The 21,212-nt window shown below is 48.6% G+C and overlaps 2 protein-coding genes across 2 annotated transcripts in view; both read left to right on the plus strand.

Moving 5' to 3' along the window:
* The window catches only part of smarcal1 (SWI/SNF related, matrix associated, actin dependent regulator of chromatin, subfamily a-like 1), a 41,469-nt gene extending 38,454 nt beyond the window's left edge, over positions 1-3,015 (plus strand). Inside the window, exons 16-18 of the mRNA XM_055631651.1 lie at positions 323-423; positions 1,150-1,243; positions 2,362-3,015. Coding sequence (XP_055487626.1) covers positions 323-423; positions 1,150-1,243; positions 2,362-2,589 — 423 coding nt within the window. The 3' untranslated portion in view covers positions 2,590-3,015. The remainder of the gene's footprint in view (positions 1-322; positions 424-1,149; positions 1,244-2,361) is intronic.
* Positions 3,016-11,559: 8,544 nt separating this feature from the next.
* Positions 11,560-17,831, plus strand: LOC129694893 (60S ribosomal protein L37a). Its single transcript, XM_055631645.1, has 4 exons — positions 11,560-11,704; positions 12,229-12,357; positions 13,460-13,542; positions 17,706-17,831. The coding sequence occupies exons 1-4, from the start codon at positions 11,702-11,704 to the stop codon at positions 17,767-17,769; spliced, it is 279 nt and encodes a 92-aa protein (XP_055487620.1). The 5' UTR covers positions 11,560-11,701; the 3' UTR covers positions 17,770-17,831.
* Positions 17,832-21,212: the final 3,381 nt, after the last annotated feature.

Genomic DNA, 21,212 nt, shown 5'->3' on the forward strand with positions numbered 1-21,212 from the left:
ATTATTGATGTTTTGATGAAATGCAGCCAGCAAACGCCATAATTCCCGATATTTTCTATCTTTATATCTGCACGGCCAACAACTTCCGCTGTTGTTGCCCCTTCAGCTCTCTCTTCTCATTACCTTCGTTTTTCTTAATCTTGTCATTAAACAACCTGCTTGTCGCCTGCCTTGGATTTTGCGGCTCCGTGCGTGAAGACCTATGACCCAGTGACCTTTCGCGATGTTGCTGGGGCAGGGGGTCTGTGTCTCAACACGAGGGGGTCTGTGTCTCTACACGAGTGTGGGACTGACAACTTTGTTCTCTTGTTCCTGGATTCAGACCCTCTTTCAGGCTGAAGACAGAGTGCATCGTATTGGCCAAACAAACTGTGTGAACATCCACTACCTGGTGGCCAGAGGCACTGCCGACGACTATATCTGGTGAGTGCAGTGGGCAGCAGATGCCTCCATCTGTGGGCCAGTTACATGCCCCATCTCCATCTGAGGACCTCAGCCATTTCCTCTACCATCTTGTCTTGAAGATATTTAAGTGTTCCCACCCACGCTCTCTATGCTGCTGAAGGGCCTCAGTATTTTTAGTCTATGCCTCGCTATTGTTCCTTTCTTTAACTGCTCAACCCTCGGTATTCTCCTCACCCAGGGTTCCACGGACTCTGATGCAGAGGCATACAGCTGTCCAGCATGGAAACAGGCCAACTGTACTGGGCTAAGCCCGTTTGACAGCATTAAGGTTAGGCTCATATCCCTCTAAACCCTTCACATAGATAGATCTGTGTATCTGCTTCCCTCACTTCCTCTGGCTGCTGGTTCCAGATACAGACTAACATATACATAACATTCCATAACATCCTTGAAACGTAGAATTATGGTCACTATCTCCAAAATGGTGCAGGAACACAGTGGGACTCAGTGGCAGCAACAGGATGGTTAATGTTTTGTGCATAAATGGCGGATCAGGACTGGGAGTGCAGAGGAGAGAGAGTCGATATAAAGAGGAAGAATGTGAGACATTTCACTCTATAGGTGGGGAGGTGAAAGAGGGGGGGGGAGGGGGCATGGTTGTGTGCTGAGTATAATATGTTACAGTGACTGTCAGATCATTTTGTTACCAAGGCGACTCTGAACGTTCCCTTTCACTCTGTACAGGCCAATGATCCAGGAGAAACTAAATATTCTTGGACAAGCCGGACTATCGGGAAGCAACTTGTCAGACCTTGAAACCACCGATTATTTTCACCAGGTAAATATCGCTGCCAATTCCTACATCACAATAACGTTGATCTGCCTTTGGTTTGTTTGCAAAAAGTAACAAAATGAAGTAAACTGAACGACTGCATTTCACGTGGCATTGAGCTCCAACTGGCACGATGCCAACTTGCCCGATAGTTTCCCTCCAACATTACGCTCGCTTTATCTATCTTCATCCATTTATGGGCTCCATGTCACTGTACACTGTACACTGACCACCCTGGTCATTCACATCAAATATAAAGAGTTGAGATCCCTCAGGCACGAATGTTACATTGTGTTAGCCAGTTAATCTTCTGTCCATACCAGCCAGCAGTTCCCACCTCAAGAGCTTCCACATTTCACAGTAACCTTCCTTACACTTCCTCCAACACTGCTGGGCATCTCAGTACCTATTATACATCGCTGATTCACCCAGTGTGTGTTGATACATCAAAGTACAATAGACAAAAGGCCACCTGTTCTCTATTCTCTGTTGTCCTTTGATGTGTTAATCTAATTAATCTAATACATACATATGTAGTATTGCAGAGGGCACAAATGTTAGTGCAGATAGTGAAGAATGGGGACAGCTTGAAATGAATCATTTACAGACACTGGCCAGAAAAATGGCAGATGGAGTGTAATCTGGCCAAGTGTGAGGCGTTGTAATTTGGGGGGAGGTTCATGCGGGACCCTCTGGAGCATTGATGTACAGACAGATCTTGGGGTCCAAGTCCACAGCTCCAATGTAAAATTCTGTCACATTACATGTGACCAAGGGATATCTTTGTGCTGAGGTCATTAACAGAACTGGAATTGTGTGACAGGACAGGACAAGTCTGTGTTGGCTCCAGAATGTCATCTTCAAAGCAATGTCATGAAAACTTTCTGCAATCTCCTTTGCCAATCTGATTCTTCCCAGCGAAATGTAAATGAACATCCCCTCTGCTTGTTGCTGGAGCTGGATATGCTAGAGTTTGGTTTTAACCAGGACCACGTCTGTCTACATTGTTGCTGGAGCTGGATATGCTAGAGTTTGGTTTTAACCAGGACCACGTCTGTCTACATTGTTGCTGGAGCTGGATATGCTAGAGTTTGGTTTTAATCAGGAACCATGTCTGTCTGCAGGGTGTGAAGCAAACACAAATACTGGACTTCTTCAAGTTGGGTAACGGCGATTGGGAGGAGGTGAGTGACGAAGCCCTTCTCCTGGAAGCTGCTGATGCCAGTATGGACTCCGGCCCCAGCACCGTCAAGCACAAAGAGCAAGAGCAGCCTGACACCACGACCAAGCACAAGGAGCAGCCTGACACTCCGAACAAGAAGAGAAAGATTGAGGAATATTTTGGGAAATGATGCAGTAGTTTGGAATAAGACTTTGGCCTGTATTAAAATCCCTGTGATGGGTGGGTGGGTGAGAGTGTGAGTGAGAATGTGTCTGTGTCTGTGTCTGTGTCCGTGTCTGTGTCCATGTCCGTGTCTGTGCCGAGCTCTTCCAGACCCGTGGTCACACAGACCCTTTACTAGTTGCACAATTTGTAAATAAAATTGACTGAGCTGGAGTAGAGGCTTGTGTTGTGAAGACAGACACAGAGTGCTGGAGTAACTCAGTGGGACAGGCAGCATCTCAGGAGAGAAGGAATGGGTGACGTTTCGGGTCGAGACCCTCTTCAGTTGGGAAATTTGTCTGGAGTGAAGTGATCTGACTGATGTTTACACCAGGCCTCTGATCAAAGTCTGGACACATTGCTTCTTAAAACAGTAATAAAATAATGCCAAGAACTAGTCTGTGTCATTGTCTTGATTAATGGATCGTATTATGTACAATGTGGTTCCAGTCATAATAAAACTGTTTTTTTTAAAGTGTGGAAGTTAATGCTTTGTTTTAAGATTAATTAATAATTGCTCCATTAATTAGAACAGGAAGTTTGAATGTTAGTTGAGAAGGACTACAGGGACAAGTCAGGGTCTACAGGCTGTTGAGCTGAACATCAGTGCTGGGATGGTAACTGCAGGGCTCTGAAGGAGCATGTTTCCCACATTTGCAAAGGCAAGGACTGATTAGGCAACTTCGCTCTCAAAGTAGAGTGTTGATGAGGACAGGGGGGATGATGGACATGTCTACATGGAATGAAAGCCGGCACCTCTATGCAGAGCCACAGAAGAAGGTCCTCAATGAGTATTTCTCCTCTGTATTTACCGAGGAGAAAGATAGTAGGATGGAGGAACTTTGTTCAGTCAATGAAAGTGTCTTGAGAGCAGTCAGTGTTACCGTTGGAGAGGTGCTGAAGGTACTATCGTGTGTGAAGGAAGGTACACAAATCTCCAGGGCCTGATCAGATATATCCAAAGACATTGTGGGGAACCAGCGAGGAAATTGCCAGGAAAGAGCCCTGATTGAAATTTATGAGTCGTCTTTAAATACAGGAGAGGTGCCGGAAGACTGGAGGGTGGCAAATGTTGCGCCTCTATTCAAGAAGGGCTGCAGGTAAAATGCTGGGAACTATAGGCCGGTGTGCTTCACATCTGTAGTTGGTAAGTTACTGGAGAGTATACTGAGGGATAGGATATACAGGCATTTAGATGGGCAAGGGCTGATTAGGGACAGTCAGCATGGTCTTGTACGAGGGAGGTCGTGCCTCACAAATCTGAATGAGTTTTTTGAAGACGTGACCAAAAAGATTAATGAGGGCAGAGCTGTAGATGTTGTTTACATGGACTTCAGTAAAGCATTCGACAAGGTTCCGCATGGTAGGCTGCTCTGGAAGGTTAGATCGCATGGGATCCAAGGAGAGATAGCTGAATGGATAGAAAATTGGCTCCATGGAAGGAAGCAGAGGGTGATGGTGGAAGGTTGCTGCTCAGACTGGAGGCCTGTGACTAGTGGTGGCCTCAGGGTTCAGTGCTGGGCCCGTTACTGTTTGTCATCTACAGCAATGATTTGGATGAGAACATACAGGGCAAGTTTAGCAAGTTTGCTGATGATACAGAAGTGAGTGGTTTTGCAGATAGTGAAGATGGTTGTGAACGATTGCAGCAGGATCTGGATCGATTGGCCAGGGGGGGCGGAGAAATGGTTGCATTTGGGAAGTCTACACAGTAAAGGGTAGGGCAATGGGGAGTGTTTTAGTGAAGACGGATCTAGGAGTGCAGGTGCTTGAAGTTGGAGTCGCAGATAGATAAGGTGGTCAAAAAGATGTTTGGCACATTGGCCTTCATCAGAGTATTGAGTATAGAAGTTGGAAGGTCATGCTGCAGTTGTATAAGATCAACGTTGGTAAGGCTGCATTTAGAGTATTGTGTTCCTGTTAGGGGGAATATATTGTCAAGATGGAAAAGTACAGAGAAGATTTACGAGGATGTTGCCAGGACCTGAGCGTCTGATCTACAGTGAGAGGTTGAGTAGGCTGGGTCTCTATTCCTTGGAGCGCAGGAGCCTGAGGGATGATCTTATAGAGGTGTATAAAATCATGAGAGGAATAGATCGGGTAGATGCACAGAGTCTCTTGCCCAGAGTAGGGGAATCGAGGACCAGAGGACACAGGTTTATGGTGAAGGGGGAAAGATTTAATTGGGATCTGAAAAGTAACTTTTTCACACAAAGGGTGGTGGGTGTATGGAACAATCTGCCAGTGACTTCATCACTTCTGGCACCTTGGCCTCTAGCCTCCCAACCTCCCCCCCCCCCCCCCCCCCCCCCCCCCCCCCGTACGGCCCGATTTTTATCCTCTCTCCAAAATACACAAACATAATTGTGCTGGCAGACCCATTGTTGCTCCTTGTTCATGTCCCACCAAACTAATTTCCATATACCTCGACTCCATGCTATCCCCTCTGGTCCAATCCCCCCCACCTCCTCCCCCCACCACCAATGTCCAAGACATGACTGCCTTCTATTTTTCCAGCATCTGCAATTCTTCCTTAAACAAACTGCCAGAGGAGGTAGTTGAGGCTGGAACTATCTCAAAGTTTAAGAAACAGTTAGACAGGTAGATGGATAGGACATGTTTGGAGGGATATGGACCAAGCGCAGGCAGGTGGGACTAGTGTAGATGGAACATGTTGGTCGGTGGCATGAAGGGTCTGTTTCCACACTGACTCTGGGGACTTTAGCAAGGCTTTCGACAAGGAACCAATGTCCTCCATTTACCCATCCTGCCTGAGTTCATTTGTAATTGGCCCTGATAGAGTCACAGAGTAATACAGCACGGAAACAGGCCCTTCGGCCCAACTTGCCCACACTGGCCAACATGCCCCATCTACACTAGTCTCACCCACGGCTGGCCTTAAGCCAATTGGACCAATTACTCCCAATTGGGCCCCGTGCCTAAGGGGGCCCCGCCCGCGCTAGAGTAATCTATTCGCAGTTCGCATTATTTAAAAAAAACGTTTTCTTTGGCATGGTGACTGATCAAAGTTTCTAGAGGTCGTCAGATTTATGTTTGTTTCCATCTCATGGTGTGAGTTTCCCAACTGTCGAGTGGAAACACAGCTGACTGGATCTTACTACTAGCTGATTAATTTTGTGTGAGACCAATAAATGAGGTGAGTTTTAGTGAGCAAGATATAAACCATACATCTGAAATATGAAGTCACTGATTATCGGAAGATTACAGTAAAGAGCGGTACGAAATGTTCATAAAACATCAGGTAAAAGATGAGAGCATAAGGATAAAATTAGCTACAATAAATGGGATGGGATACAACTTTTCAAACTCTGTGTGGTGTAACGGAGGGAGGTTAGATGCAGAGAAAAGTAAGCCATAATGAAAGAGAACCTAACAATCAAAATAGCTGTAAATCATAGGAGTGGATACGACTTTTCTACATGTGTGCGTTCATTTTCAACCCCTCACTTCTGACGTCTCTGAGGTCCCCACCTGCTTTAAAAGGGCATCAATTATACCGGTGCCCAAGAAGAGTAAACATAGAAACATAGAAATTAGGTGCAGGAGTAGGCCATTCGGCCCTTCGAGCCTGCACCGCCATTCAATATGATCATGGCTGATCATCCAACTCAGTATCCCGTACCTGCCTTCTCTCCATACCCTCTGATCCCTTTAGCCACAAGGGCCACATCTAACTCCCTCTTAAATATAGCCAATGAACTGGCCTCAACTACCCTCTGTGGCAGAGAGTTCCAGAGATTCACCACTCTCTGCGTGAAAAAAGTTCTTCTCATCTCGGTTTTAAAGGATTTCCCCTTTATCCTTAAGCTGTGACCCCTTGTCCTGGACTTCCCTAACATCGGGAACAATCTTCCTGCAAAAGGTGACGTGCCTCAACGACTATCGACCAGTGGCACTAACGCCGGTGGTGATGAAGTGCTTTGAGAGGTTGATCATGGAGCAAATCAACTCCTACCTTGACAAAAACCTGGACCCACTGCAGTTCGCTTACCGCCACAACAGATCAACGGTGGATGCGATCTTGCTGGCCCTCCACTCCGCTCTGGACCACTTGGACAACAAAAACTCATGTCGGGCTGTTTTTCATCAATACAGCTCGGCATTTAACACAATCATCCCCTCCAAGCTGGTTACCAAACTCGCAGAACTGGGTCTCTGCGCATCCCTCTGCAACTGGATCCTCGACTTCCTCATTCACAGACCACAGTCTGTTCGTATTGGTGGAAATGTGTCAGCCTCGATAACAATCAGCACGGGAGCACCTCAAGGCTGAGTGCTCAGCCCCCTGCTGTACTCACTCTATACTCATGACAGCGTAGCCAGTCACAGTGCGAACTCCATCATCAAGTTCGCTGACGACACCACTGTTGTGGGACGTATCACTGATGGGGATGAGTCAGAGTATAGAAGAGAGATCGAGCAACTGTCCATATGGTGCCAGCACAATAACCTGGCCCTCAACACCAGCAAAACCAAGGAACTGATTGTGGACTTTGGAAGGAGTAGGAGGGGGACCCACAGCCCCATTTATATCAACGGGTCGATGGTTGAAAGGGTCAAGAGCTTCAAATTCCTGGGCGTACACATCTCTGAAGATCTTTCCTGGTCCCAGAACACTAATGCAATTATCAAGAAAGCTCATCAGCGCCTCTACTTCCTGAGAAGATTACGGAGAGTCGGTTTGTCAAGGAAGACTCTCTCTAACTTCTACAGGTGCACAGTAGAGAGCATGCTGACCGGTTGCATCATGGCTTGGTTCTGCAACTTGAACGCCCTGGAGCGGAAAAGACTACAAAAAGTAGTAAACACTGCCCAGTCCATCATCGGCTCTGACCTTCCTTCCATCGAGGGGATTTATCACAGTCGCTGCCTCAAAAAGGCTGGCAGTATCATTAAAGACCCACACCATCCTGGCCACACACTCATCTTGTATTCTTGTACTTCCGGTGGCGCTGGTGCCAGCAGCCTCCACCTACAGCCCGGTATCTTTTTGTTTTTTTGTTTATTTTGTTATGTTAAAAGTGTATTTTTTTTGTGTTTTTTGGTGTCTTTATGTGGGGGAAGAGGGCACGGTGCGGGGGATACCGTACTTCAGCCGCTTCCTGGTGAGGACGCGACTATTATTCGAGTCGCGTCCTCGCCCCCCCCCCCCCTCCCCCCACAGCGGCCTACCTACCTGGATTGGCGCGGCCTTTCCTGCCGGGATTGACCGGAGCTCCAGCAGCGGCGGGACAGTGCTGGAACATCGCGGGGCTGGCGATGCCTTACCGGGGGTCGCCGTCTGGAGCCCGGAGTGCTGGACCTGCTGCCGACATCACGGAGCTGCGGTTTGCGGAGCTCCCAACGCGGGCGGCGCTGATGGACAGCGCAGGGTCCTGTGACTCTGCCCGGCTCGACCTGCGGACTCGGGAGCTGCAGACTCCGGCAGCGGGAGGCGGCTGATCAGAAGGTCCGGGCCGCTGAGGAGGAGGATGCTCACCGTCGGGGCTCGGCGTCGGCGTTCCACCAGCCCGGCGTGAGGGCCTGAACATCGGGCCACCCGGGGCGGCGACTGCGGGTGCTCGGAAGGCCCCGACCACGGATGAACACGGAGGGGAGGCTGGCTGGACTATGGTGCCGTCCTCACCTGGGTGCCATTTATGTTATGTTGTGTTGTGGACTTCTGTATTTGTGCTTTTGTTAAATTTTTAATTCAACTTCAATTTTATTTTTTAATATGTTTTATTATTTATTTATTATTTATTTTTATTATTTTTCTTGTGATTTTTTTTTTTTTTAACGATACTGCTGTACGGGAAATTCATTTCGTTGTCTCAAAGTGAGGCAACGACAATAAAATTTGAATACAAGAATACAAGATCTCCCTGCTACCTTCAGGTAGAAGGTACAGGAGCCTGAAGACTGCAATAACCAGGTTCAGGAATAGCTACTTCCCCACAGCCATCAGGCTATTAAACCTGGCTCGGACAAAACTCTGATTATTAATAACCCACTTTCTGTTATTTACACTTTATCAGTTTATTTATTCGTGTGTGTATATATTTATATCATGGTATATGGACACATTGATCTGTTTTGTAGTAAATGCCTACTATGTTCTGTGTGCTGAAGCAAAGCAAGAATTACATTGTCCTATACAGAGACACATGACAATAAACTCTCTTGAACTTGAACTTGAACTTGACTGCCTGTCAGTCTCTGTCTCTTTCTCGCACGCGTGTCGGGACGGGTCGGGTCGGGTTGGGTGATTCAGATCGGGTTGGTTGGAGTGGTTTTGAGATCCCACTTGACACTTGCTATCGATGCCAAATTTGGTCCAGATCGGTAAAGTAGTTTCCGAGATTCCCGTGCGGACACAGACAAACAGACAGACTTCTTTGTTTAAGAAGGAACTGCAGATGCTGGAATATCGAAGGTACACAAAAATGCTGGAGAAGGTACACAAAAATGCGGGTGCAGCAGCATCTATGGAGCGAAGGAAATAGGCAATATTTTGGGCCGAAACCCTTCTTCAGACAGACTTCTTTGCTTTATATATATATAGGGGGGTTGCACGTAAGGTCACTGGGTCATAGGGCTTGACGCACGGAGCCGCTCAATCCATCTGGAGGACATCCGTCACTTCCGGTATATGTTATTAATGCAAGAAATGCGTACTTTCCTACCTGTTAAAAACCGCCAAAATGTTGAATATTTACGCTGAAAAAAATTATGGAAGTCGGGGTAAGTGTGGGAGACATGTACCCAACTTTAGAATTCCAAAAGTGAAGTGAAATGAAGGTAAACAGAAGTGAGAGCTGAAGGGGCAACAGCAGCTAAAGTGCTTGGTAAACATTGGCTGTGCAGATATCGGAATTGAAAATATTGGGAATTATCGCGTTTGCTCACTGCATTTCATCAACAGTAAGGTATTATTTGTGTTTTTTTCTTGATTCCTTGGGTATCTAAAAAGTCTCAGAAGTGATCAATCTGGCTGTAAATTTTTCTTCAGATGCGTTTTCATTTTGTATGTAAAAACCCACTTGAGAACCATGGGCGATTTAAAAAATTTACAGCCAGATTTATCACTTCTGAAACTTTTTCCCACCACCTCCAGTTTAAATTCCATTTGGAATATTTTGGAGGACCAAGAAACCAAGAACTCGCAGGCACATTTTAAGCGCACATTTTCATTACTTTCCATTCTACCATAGAGATATAAAGTCTATAATAGACTGATTCCTGGGATGTCAGGACTTTCATATGAAGAAAGACTGGATAGAGTCGGCTTGTACTCGCTAGAATTTAGAAGATTGAGGGGGGATTTTATAGTAACTTACAAAAATCGTAAAGGGGTTGGTCAGGCTAGATGCAGGAAGATTGTTCCCGATGTTGGGAAAGTCCAGGACAAGGGGTCACAGTTTAAGGATAAGGGGGAAATCTTTTAGGACCGAGATGAGGAAAACATTTTTCACACAGAGAGTGGTGAATCTCTGGAACTCTCTGCCACAGAAGGTAGTTGAGGCCAGTTCATTGGCTATATTTAAGAGGGAGTTAGATGTGGCCCTTGTGGCTAAGGGGATCAGAGGGTATGGAGAGAAGGCAGGGATGGGATACTGAGTTGGATGATCAGCCATGATCATATTGAATGGCGAATGGTGCAGGCTCGAAGGGCCGAATGGCCTCTACTCCTGCACCTATTGTCTATATTTCTAGTTGTATTTCTATGATTCTACAGACCTTGGTGGGAACCTGGGGCTCAGCAACATGGTGCCCCACTGGTCCCGGTCCCGGTCCCGGTCCCACCTGCCCGCGCTTGGTCCATTCACCCACCACCCGCCGTTGCTCAGCAACACTTCCTGCCAAAGATCCTCCCACGGGGCAAGATGGGCCACATTACGTGTTGTAGCTCCGGAGCGAGAGGATCCTGGGCATTTCCCCCGGCCATTTTAGTAACCGGAACCGACCCGGCCTGACTCGGAGTGTAATCAACGTTGCGGGGCAACAGTTTGTGTGCGTGATATAGGGTTAGATTCATCATTCTGTTAGTTCTTGTTAAAGAATAAAATGTTAATAAATTTTTCTTCAGATGCGTTTTCATTTTGTATGTAAAAACCCACTTCAGAACCATGGACGATTTAAAAAATTTACAGCCAGATTTATCACTTCTGAAATGGTGGCCGATTGGGAAAGGGGGAGATGCAGCGAGACCTGGGTGTCATGGTACACCAGTCATTGAAAGTAGGCATGCAGGTGCAGCAGGCAGTAAAGAAAGTGAATGGTATGTTAGGTTTCATTGCAAAAGAATTTGAGTATAGGAGCAGAGAGGTTCTACTGCAGTTGTACAGGGTCTTGGTGAGACCACACCTGGAGTATTGCGTACAGTTTTGGACTCCAAATCTGAGGAAGGACATTATTGCCATAGAGGGAGTGCAGAGAAGGTTCACCAGACTGATTCCTGGGATGTCAGGACTGTCTTATGAAGAAAGACTGGATAGACTTGGTTTATACTCTCTAGAATTTAGAAGATTGAGAGGGGATCTTATAGAAACTTACAAAATTCTTAAGGGGTTGGACAGGCTAGATGCAGGAAGATTGCTCCCGATGTTGGGGAAGTCCAGGACAAGGGGTCACAGCTTAAGGATAAAGGGGAAATCCTTTAAAACCGAGATGAGAAGTTTTTTTTCACGCAGAGAGTGGTGAATCTCTGGAACTCTCTGCCACAGAAGGTAGTTGAGGCCAGTTCATTGGCTATATTTAAGAGGGAGTTAGATGTGGCCCTTGTGGCTAAAGGGGGGGGGGTCATGGAGAGAAGGCAGGTACGGGATACTGAGTTGGATGATCAGCCATGATCATATTGAATGGCGGTGCAGGCTCGAAGGGCCGAATGGCCTACTCCTGCACCTAATTTCTAGGTTTCTATGTTTCTATGTTTGACTCTTTTCCCGGCCCCGTTGCCTAGCGACCGCGTCGCCGAGCGGCGAACCCTGACGTCATATCCAACAGCACGGGGCGCATGCGCGACTGTGTGATACCGCGCGTGCGCAGCTTGCCCCGCCCTCTCTGCCGGAGCCGCGACCATGGTGAGTGTCATGGCCGAGACCCGGGACCCGGGGCCGGGCAATCCGGCTCCATCCGCCGCCATCCGGACTCATCCGGCCCCTGTCCGGCCCCGTCCGGCTCCATCCGCCCCCGTCCGGCCCTGTCCGGCTCCATCCGACCCTGTCCGCCCCCTGTCCGGCTCCAACCGCCCCTGTCCCCGCTCCGCACTCACGGCCGCATCCACCGCCTCCCGTGCCCATCCGACCGTTTACAGCGGGGCCTGGAGACTGGGGCGGCGGGGGAACAGTCCGCGGGGTCGGCGTGATCTGGGGAGGTGGAGGAGGGTCGGGGACCCGGGCGGGGAGTTTGGGGGCGAAACAGGGTTTGGGGGGTGGGTGGGGGACCCTGACTTGGGGGTGAGGGGGGGGGGTCCCAGTCCATGGGGGGGGGGGGGGGGGGTCAGGGTCCCAGTCCAGGGGGGGGGGGGGGGTCCCAGCCCTGGTCCTGTGGGTGAGGGTGACCTGGGGAGAGGGAGACCCCCTGACTGACGGCTGATCTATGACAGGCGAAACGAACGAAGAAAGTTGGGATTGTGGGCAAGTACGGCACTCGGTATGGAGCGTCGCTCCGTAAAATGGTAAAGAAGATCGAGATCAGTCAGCACGCCAAATATACCTGCTCCTTCTGCGGGAAGGTGAGTGACAGTGCAGTACTGAATGGGTGCCGCTCCTGATACCACATGATGTAGCCTTGTGCTAAGTATCCTACCCGGTCAGGACCGTAAACTCTGAACTCACCAGGGCGTAAATACTTTTTTTTAAATGTAAATACTGGTTCTGTTGTGTAGTTTTTGCACAATCCGCAGGCATTGCCACTTACATTTCACTGTACATCTTGTATGTGTATGTGACATAAAGTTGACTTGGTGTGCCCCAGGTCCATTCATAGAAACATAGACACCAGGTGCAGGAGTAGGCCGTTCGGCCCTTCGATTTTCAATATGATCATCCACAATCAGTACCCCGTTCCTGCCTTCTCCCCATATCCCTTGATTCTGTTAGAGCTAAATCTAACTCTCTTAATATACCCAGTGAATTGGCCTCCACTGCCTTCTGTGGCAGAGAATTCCACAGATTCACAACTCTGGGTGAAAAAGTTTTTCCTCATCTCAGTCCTAAATGGCTTTCCCCTTATTCTTAAACTGTGACCCCTGGTTCTGGACTCGCCCAACATCGGGAACATTTTCCCTGTATCTAGCCTGTTCAATCCCTAAGAATTTTATATGTTTCTATAAGACCCCTCTCATCCTTCTAAATTCCAGTGAATACGCGTAGTTGATCCTTGGACCCACCTGGACAGAAGGAATGTGTGACGCTTTGGGTTGAGACCCTGGCTGCTTGTCCTGCTGAGATAAGCCAGCATTTTGTGGCCCTCTATGCTGCGCCTGCCCTTGGACACTGACGATCTGTCTGTGTCTGGCGTCTGCTTCGGCTGCTCTTGAGTTTTAAGACACTTGAACCTCTGGGTGATCATTTGCAACGTTCTGTAATAAGCCAATTCAGCTTTCTTACTCTGGAGCTGTGGTGGGAGGTTGGTCCGTGGGTTGTGGGGTGTACACGGGTCCTGGTGTCTGGGTTGTGGGTGTACACGGTGTGGGTTGTGGAGTGTACATGGATCCTCTCCTGGTGTCTGGGTTGTGGGTGTACCGGAGGCGCTGTAGCTGCCTGTTGTTCAGCGCACCAGTTGTGCAAGTTATATCGGTCATTCTCACTAAAGGTGATTCCTGTCTCCGACAGACTAAGATGAAGAGGAGAGCTGTTGGCATTTGGCATTGTGGATCGTGCATGAAGACTGTGGCTGGAGGAGCCTGGGCCTACAAGTAAGTGGTGGGATACAGGGAGTGTGCACTGTTCCTGTCTCTCACCCACACACACACACATCCACACTGACCCAAAATAGGGATGTGGATCATGTACGTGCGTGCGTGCAGACAGAGGGGATTGATCCAATTTAACATGGTGCCTGACCTGGCACAGACATTGTGGCTCAAACTGCTTGTTCCTGTGCTGTGTAATGTAAATCCCGTACTAGAATACTTCTAATCTGTTCACAAGCTCGCTTTGACGAGGGCGTGTATAATGGCATCTTTGTCGGCATGGGCAAGTTGGGCTGCAAGACTTGTTTCCGCCCTCTGTGATTAACGTCTGCGACTTGCAGTCGATTCCAAACCCTGGATACTGAGTAAAACACTAACCTAACATCCACCTTGTTCCTGATGCTCATCTTTTTTAAAGTATCCCGTGTCAATAGACTATAGGTGCAGGAGTAGGCCATACGGCCCTTCGAGCAAGCACCGCCCATTCAATGTGATCATGGTTGATCATCCCCAATCAGTACCCCATTCCTGCCTTCTCCCCATATCCCCTGACTCCGCTATCTTTAAGAGCCCTATCTAGCTCTCTCTTGAAAGCATCCAGAGAACTGGCCTCCATCGCCCTCTCAGACAGAGAATTCCACAGACTCGCCACTCTCTGAGAAAAAGTGTTTCCTCGTCTCTGTTCTAAATGGCTTACCCCCCATCACACATGTCGTCACATTTATTTATATAGCACATTTAAAAAACAACTCTCATTGGCCAAAGTGCTTTACATTTGTTATAAGAATAGCACAACAAAACAAACAACATACATATATACATGTAGCCCTCACTCAGACGACGTCTGGAAAGGCTTGGGAGTATAGATAACTTTAGTCTTGACTTAAAAGACCCCTGATTCTTAAACTATGGCCCCTGGGTCTGGACTCCCCCAACATCGGGAACATGCTTCCTGCCTCTAGCGCGTCCAAACCCTTAATAATCTTATATGTTTCAATAAGATTCCCTCTCATCCTTCTAAATTCCAGAGTGTACAAGCCCAGCTGCTTCATTCTCTCAGCATAGGGCCCTGTACAACTGCAGAAGGACCTCTTACAAGATACATTTAATTGTCACATGTGCCAGATGGCACAGTGAAATGAAATTCCCATACAGCCATACAATAAAAATAAAGAACACACCACACTATAGAATTTGGCATAAAATATCCCCACACAACAGAATCAAAGTTCCCCACTGTGTGGGAAGGCACCAAAGTCAGTCACTTCCTCCACTGTTCCTCGTGGTCAGGGCCTCCCCGTGCCCTCCGCAGTTGCAGCTACGGGCGGCCCGATGTCCAGGACCGCTCGCCGGGGTGATACAAGTCCGACGTCGGGGACTCGGGGACGTCCTCAGCGGCGTGGACACCAGAGTCAGCCCCCTCCTACCGGAGTCGGCGGCTTCCAAAGTCCGCAGGCCGCACCGGGTGGAGACTGCTGCTGGAGACCCTCTGCAAGGTGCCCCAGGTCTCCACGATGCCGTTCAGCGCCGCCCACGTTGGAAGCTCCGCACCAGAGCTCCACGATGTTGGAGCAACGGCCCAACGCTCCGGAGCTCCAACCGGCGGCACAAGACGGCATCGCCCGCTCCGTGGTGACTCCAGCGCTGCGCCGCCGCTGTAGCAGCCCTGGTCCGGTCCCCGGTCCCCGGCAGGAAAGACCGCTCTGATCCAGCTGGTAGGCCGCAAGGTGGGGGGCGAGGACACGACTCGGTGAAATAGTCGCGTCCCCGCCAGGAAGAGACTGGGAGACGTTTCCCCCCTTACCCTGCCCCCCCTCCCCCACATAGAAAAGTAAAAGTTTCCCCCTAAAACAGACTTTTAGACTAACTGAAAATTTAAAAAAAGATAGAAATGACAGACAGGCTGTAGGTAGAGGCTGCTGCCAGTGCAGCGCCCCTAGTGGTAATGCTCCTATACTCAACTCCTCTTGATATAAAGGCCAACATGCCATTCACTTTATTCACTGCCTGCTGTACCTGCATGCTTACTTTCAGTCCTAGTATTATCTAAATTCAAGTTTAAGGTGAGAGGGAAGAGTATTAATGGGATTTGAAGGCTAAATTTATCACGCTGAGTAGTTGGTGGCTGGAATATTAGAGCACCTGGACAGGTACTTGAATGAGCAGGACATGCAGGTAGGCACGTGGGATTAGTGTGGATAGGCATGGCCAGTCTAGAAGTGATATGCTGGACAACTTTATCATTCTGTGACTCTCGTCTTATATATACTGGTTTCTACATTCTAAACCAGACATACTCTCTATCAACTATCCTCTACTCATTGCTACTCCCGATGATGACCCCAGACTGCAGTTGTACAGGGCCCTAGTGAGACCACATCTGGAGTATTGTGTGCAGTTTTGGTCCCCTAATTTGAGGAAGGACATTCTTGCTATTGAGGGAGTGAAGCGTAGGTTTACCAGGTTAATTTCCGGGGTGGCGGGACTGACATATGGTGAGAGAATGGAGCGACCGGGCTTGTATTCACTGGAATTTAGAAGGATGAGAGGGAATCTTATAGAAACATATAAAATTCTCAAAAGGATTGGACAGGCTAGATGCAGGAAACATGTTCCCAATGTTGAGGGGGTCCAGAACCAGGGGGCACAGTTTAAGAATAAGGGGTCGGTCATTTAGGACTGAGATGAGGAAAAACGTCTTCACCCAGAGAGTTGTGAATCTGTGGAATTCACTGCCACAGGAGTGAGGCCAATTCACTAAATGGGGCAGCAGCTTGCGGGGCTGAATGGCCTCCTTATTCTTGTGCGCTGTGTGTTTGACCAGAGCCCTAGTAAACCGAGGGCAGAGGTCACCCAGGGGGCGATGGGTGTGGGGGTCGGTCCTCAAGGCTGGGTCCTGGGCTCAACTATCTTCAGTGACCTAAGCTGTAAAGTGTGCCAAGATTTATGAGGATGTTGCCAGAACTCAGAGCATGAAATAGAAGGAGAGGTTGGGCAAACTAGGACAGGAGGATGAGGGATGGTCTTACAGAGGTCTATCAAATCGCGAGAGCAATAGATAGGATGAATATTGCCCAGAGTCAGGAAATACTAGGGGACTGAGGATCCAGTGGAAGGGCGTAACTGAAGGGAATCCACATTAGTCAGGAAATGGTTTTGGGTAAACTGTTGGAACTGAAGGCAATAAAACAAGAGTGTTTTATTGTCATATGGATAGAAGAATGAAATTCTCACTTGCCCAGGGCCTGATGGTCTGCATCCCAGAGTACTCAAGGAGTGGCCCTAGAAATCGTGGATGCATTGGTGATCATTTTCCAATGTTCTATAGATTCAGGATCAGTTCCTGTGGATTAGGGTAGCCAATGTAACTCCACTTTTTAAGAAAGGAGGGAGAGAGAAAACAGGGAATTATAGACCAGTTATCCTTACATCGGTGGTGGGGAAGATGCTGGAGTTGATTATTAAAGATGTTATAGCAGCACATTTGGATAGCAGTGACGGGATCGGTCAAAGTCTACATGGATATATGAAGGGGAAATCATGCTTGACTAATCTTCTGGAATTTTTTGAGGATGTAACAAGTAGAATGGATAAGGGAGAGCCAGTGGATGTGGTGTATTTGGACTTTCAAAAAGCCTTTGACAAGATCCCACACGAGATTAGAGCACATGGTATTGGGGGTAGGGTATTGACACAGAGAACTGGTTGGCAGATAGAAAGAAGAGTAGGAAATAAGGGGTCCTTTTCAGAATGGCAGGCAGCGACTAGTGGGGTACCTCAAGGGGTTAGATTTACCTCTCAGGGCTAAAGGAATCAAGGGATATGGAGGAAAAGCAGGAACGGGGTACTGATTTTAGATGATCAGCCATGATCATATTGAATAGCGATGCTGACTCGAAGGGCCGACTCTGCCACCTATGTTTCTGTGCAATAGATAATCCTGACGCACACTGGTGGTTGAGCGGAACTTTGATGTGGTCACACAGACCATACCTGGAGATGGGCTCTTCTGCCCCGCATGTCTGTGCCCACTGTCCATTTGCACTGATGGTGAGGGGGGGGGGGGGGGGGGGTCTTCTGCTGCCCGTATGGAATGTTCAGGGGGGTCTGGCTGGGGGAATGATGGTGTCTGCCTCTCTCTGATGGTCTTGTCTTTCCCACCCCAGCACCACCTCGGCTGTGACAGTGAAGTCTGCCATCCGTCGCCTCCGGGAATTAAAGGATCAGTGAACATCTACTGGGAATATCTCGTGTATGTCATCGAAGCTGTTAATTAAAGTGTAATAAAACCACTACCACCTCCGGCTATTTATTTCCCATCCAGACACAAAGCTGGAGAATGTATAATGGGGAGACAAGGGCCCTGACCTGCCTTGTGGTGGGGTTTGTAATGGGGGAGGGCAGGGCCCTGGCCTGCCTTGTGGTGGGGTTTGGCTGGAGGGCAGGGCCCTGGCCTGCCTTGTGGTGGGGTTTGTAATGGTGGAGGGCAGGGCCCTGGCCTGCCTTGTGGTGGGGTTTGTAATGGTGGAGGGCAGGGCCCTGGCCTGCCTTGTGGTGGGGTTTGTAATGGTGGAGGGCAGGGCCCTGGCCTGCCTTGTGGTGGAGGTTTGTAATGGGGGAGGGCAGGACCCTGGCCTGCCTTGTGGTGGAGGTTTGTAATGGGGGAGGGCAGGACCCTGGCCTGCCTTGTGGTGGGGTTTGTAATGGGGAGGACAGGGCCCTGGCTTGCCTTGTGGTGGGGTTTGTAATGGTGGAGGGCAGGGCCCTGGCCTGCCTTGTTGAGGGGTTTGTAATGGGGAGAGCAGGACCCTGGCTTGCCTTGTTGTGGGGTTTGTAGTGTCTGGAGATTGCTCTCTGGTCCTTGTCGCATTCGGATTAGCCCTAACACTGACCTTCATGCAGGAGAAGGTGATGTGTTCTCCCAGATCTGGTTTGCGGCAGGAAGTAATACCAAGCCAGGGGCCTGTTGCACGAGTTCCTTCTCACAGAAATCCAAGCATTGCAGAAGTGAATCAGCACCTACTGGAAGCCCTGGGCTCAGGCAGCCTTTGGAAAAGATTCAGGGGTTCACCAACAACTTGTTCCACTGGACACCTCTCAACTGGAACGGAACGAAAGGCCTTGCAGGAAGTTTACTCGAGGTTGGAGGTGTTGGTATGCACAGCATGTAACAGGCAACAGTAGGAATGAGCAGCACAACTGCACGGGTTAGTTTAATGATATCCTGAAACATCAACATTGTTGACTTGAAACACATCAAGATGAATAAATCTCGGGGGCAGACCAGGTACAAGAACGTTTTGGATCATGGATGATACTGGGTCCATCATTTCTTCTTATTTATATCAATTATTTTAGTTGGATACAATTATAACAGTTAAAAGACACAACCTGGATTGGAAAGGTTTGTAAGGATATTGCAAGTGAGTACAGGCTGTTAAACATGGACATGTTGGAATGAAGGGCCTGCTTCTATGACTATTAATTAGCCAAGGGGCTAGAAGACTGAAGGATGTCTGTCCACAAGGCTGTGGGTCTTAATGGGGAAGTTGCTGCAATAGAAGAGATTTATTTGGGGTTGGAAAGGGAAGGACTGGTTCGGTTTAGTCAGCATGTATTTGTGCATGGGAAATTATAATGCATACGTGAGTTATTTGAGGTGACAGAGCAGGGCTGTAGACATCGTCAACATGACGTTAGTTGGGCCTTTGACAAGATACTGCATGGGAGGCTGGTCCACAAATTTAGAATACATGCAATGCAGAATTGGATTGATGGATTAGTCTCAGAGAGGAAGTGGAGGGCCATGTAAACAGCGGTGCGATGCAGGGATCGCTGCTGGCCGCTATTGTTCATCCTATGATATGGAAAAGAATATGTGATTGGGAAATATGCAGCGGTGTTGGCAAAGAAGGTTCGCTTAATGTCACGTGTAGGAAGCAACTAGATACTAGTTTACACCAAAGATAGACAAAGTGCTGGAGTAACTCAGCGAGACAGGCAGCATCTGGAGAGAAGGAATGGGTGACGTTTCGGGTTGAGACCCTTCAGACTGAGCCTTGTTACAACAGTATCTAGAGCAAGTGGGCAAAGGAATGGCAGATGGGATTTAATTCGTGATGGATTGTGGATGATTTATCAGGCCAGGACGTAATCAATTCCAGTGCCCTGGAGTGTCATTGGACTGCAGGATCTTGGAGTAAACAGCTCCTCGAGCATAAGGTTGGTTTGTCTTCACCAGCCGGAGCATAGGAATTGGGATATCAAGTTCCGGGTGCACAAACAGCAGATAGACACAAAAAGCTGGAGTAACTCAGCGGGATAGGCAGCATCTGGAGAGAAGGAATGGGTGACGATTCAGACTGGTGAAGGGTTTCGACCCAAAACGTCACCCATCCCTTCTCTCCAGAGATGCTGCCTGTCCCGCTGAGTTACTCCAGCTTTTTGTGTCTACGGTTTAAATCAGCAGCTGCAGTCCCTTCTTACACGTTGGTTGGACTGTTGGCAGTTCTGGTCACCGTGCTATAGAGGTTTAATTTAGAGATAGTGTGGAAACAGGCCCTTCAGCCCACTGATTCCACACTGACTAATGCTCACCCACACACCAGAGTTATTCGACACATTACAGACAATTTACAGAAGCCAATTCACCCACAAGCCTGGATGCCTTTGGAATGTGGGACAAGTCCAGAACCAGGGGCCACAGTCTTAGAATAAAAGGGAGGTCATTTAAGACTGAGGTGAGAACAAACGTTTTCACCCAGAGAGTTGTGAATTTATGGAATTCCCTGTCACAGGGCAGTGGAGGCCAAGTCACTGGATGGATTTAAGAGAGAGTTAGATAGAGCTCTAGGGGCTAGTGGAGTCAAGGGATATGGGGAAAAGGCAGGCAGGGGTTATTGATTGGGGACGATCAGCCATGATCACAATGAATGATCGAAGGGCCGAATGGCGTCCTCCTGCACCTAGTTTCTACATGGTCACGGGGAGTGTGGTCAAACTCCGTACAGACAGCACCGACTCTTCCACCAAGGGACTGGGTTCCTTTTCGCTCTTCATCATTGTGAAGACTTCCTTGCATCAGCCCACCTACTCCACATCAGACACCAGTGGCTCCTCACTGCACCATTGACAAGCCCCACACCCACATCAACGTTCCCCTTTAGGATTGAGCAAGGAAATTCTGAGCCATGTTATTTGTTTACACATTCTTTACTACAGTTAAGTAGAAAAATGCTTGTATATTATGTGCAGTAATAAGCAGGTGGTGAGAGGGGAAGGCCCGTCTACCTGTACTGCCTAGATGATTAGATCAATAAATATGTTTCATTTAATAACCGGGCTGTCGGGTGAACTATGTCCCACCCGGCTCCCCTCATTAGAAGGCGGCCTGTCTCAGCCAGCACCATTCATCCACAAGAATCTCCCCCTCATCACACCAATGCTGAGTCTGTCTAACGCACCCTCCCCACCCTGACAACGAGGGAGGGGGCGATGTGGGAACTAGAGGGGGCAGGCGGGCGGGCGAGCACGAATGGGGAGCGTTGGGAGCCAAAGGGGGGACGGGGGAAGGGGAGAGAGTGATGGGGACGGGGGAAGGGGAGAGAGTGAACACTCAACGGCTGTTTACTGATTTCTCTCTCGGATGTAAACATGAATAAACATTAAATAAT

This window comes from Leucoraja erinacea, unplaced genomic scaffold (assembly GCF_028641065.1).
Source record: "Leucoraja erinacea ecotype New England unplaced genomic scaffold, Leri_hhj_1 Leri_84S, whole genome shotgun sequence".
NCBI classification, from domain to species: domain Eukaryota; kingdom Metazoa; phylum Chordata; class Chondrichthyes; order Rajiformes; family Rajidae; genus Leucoraja; species Leucoraja erinaceus.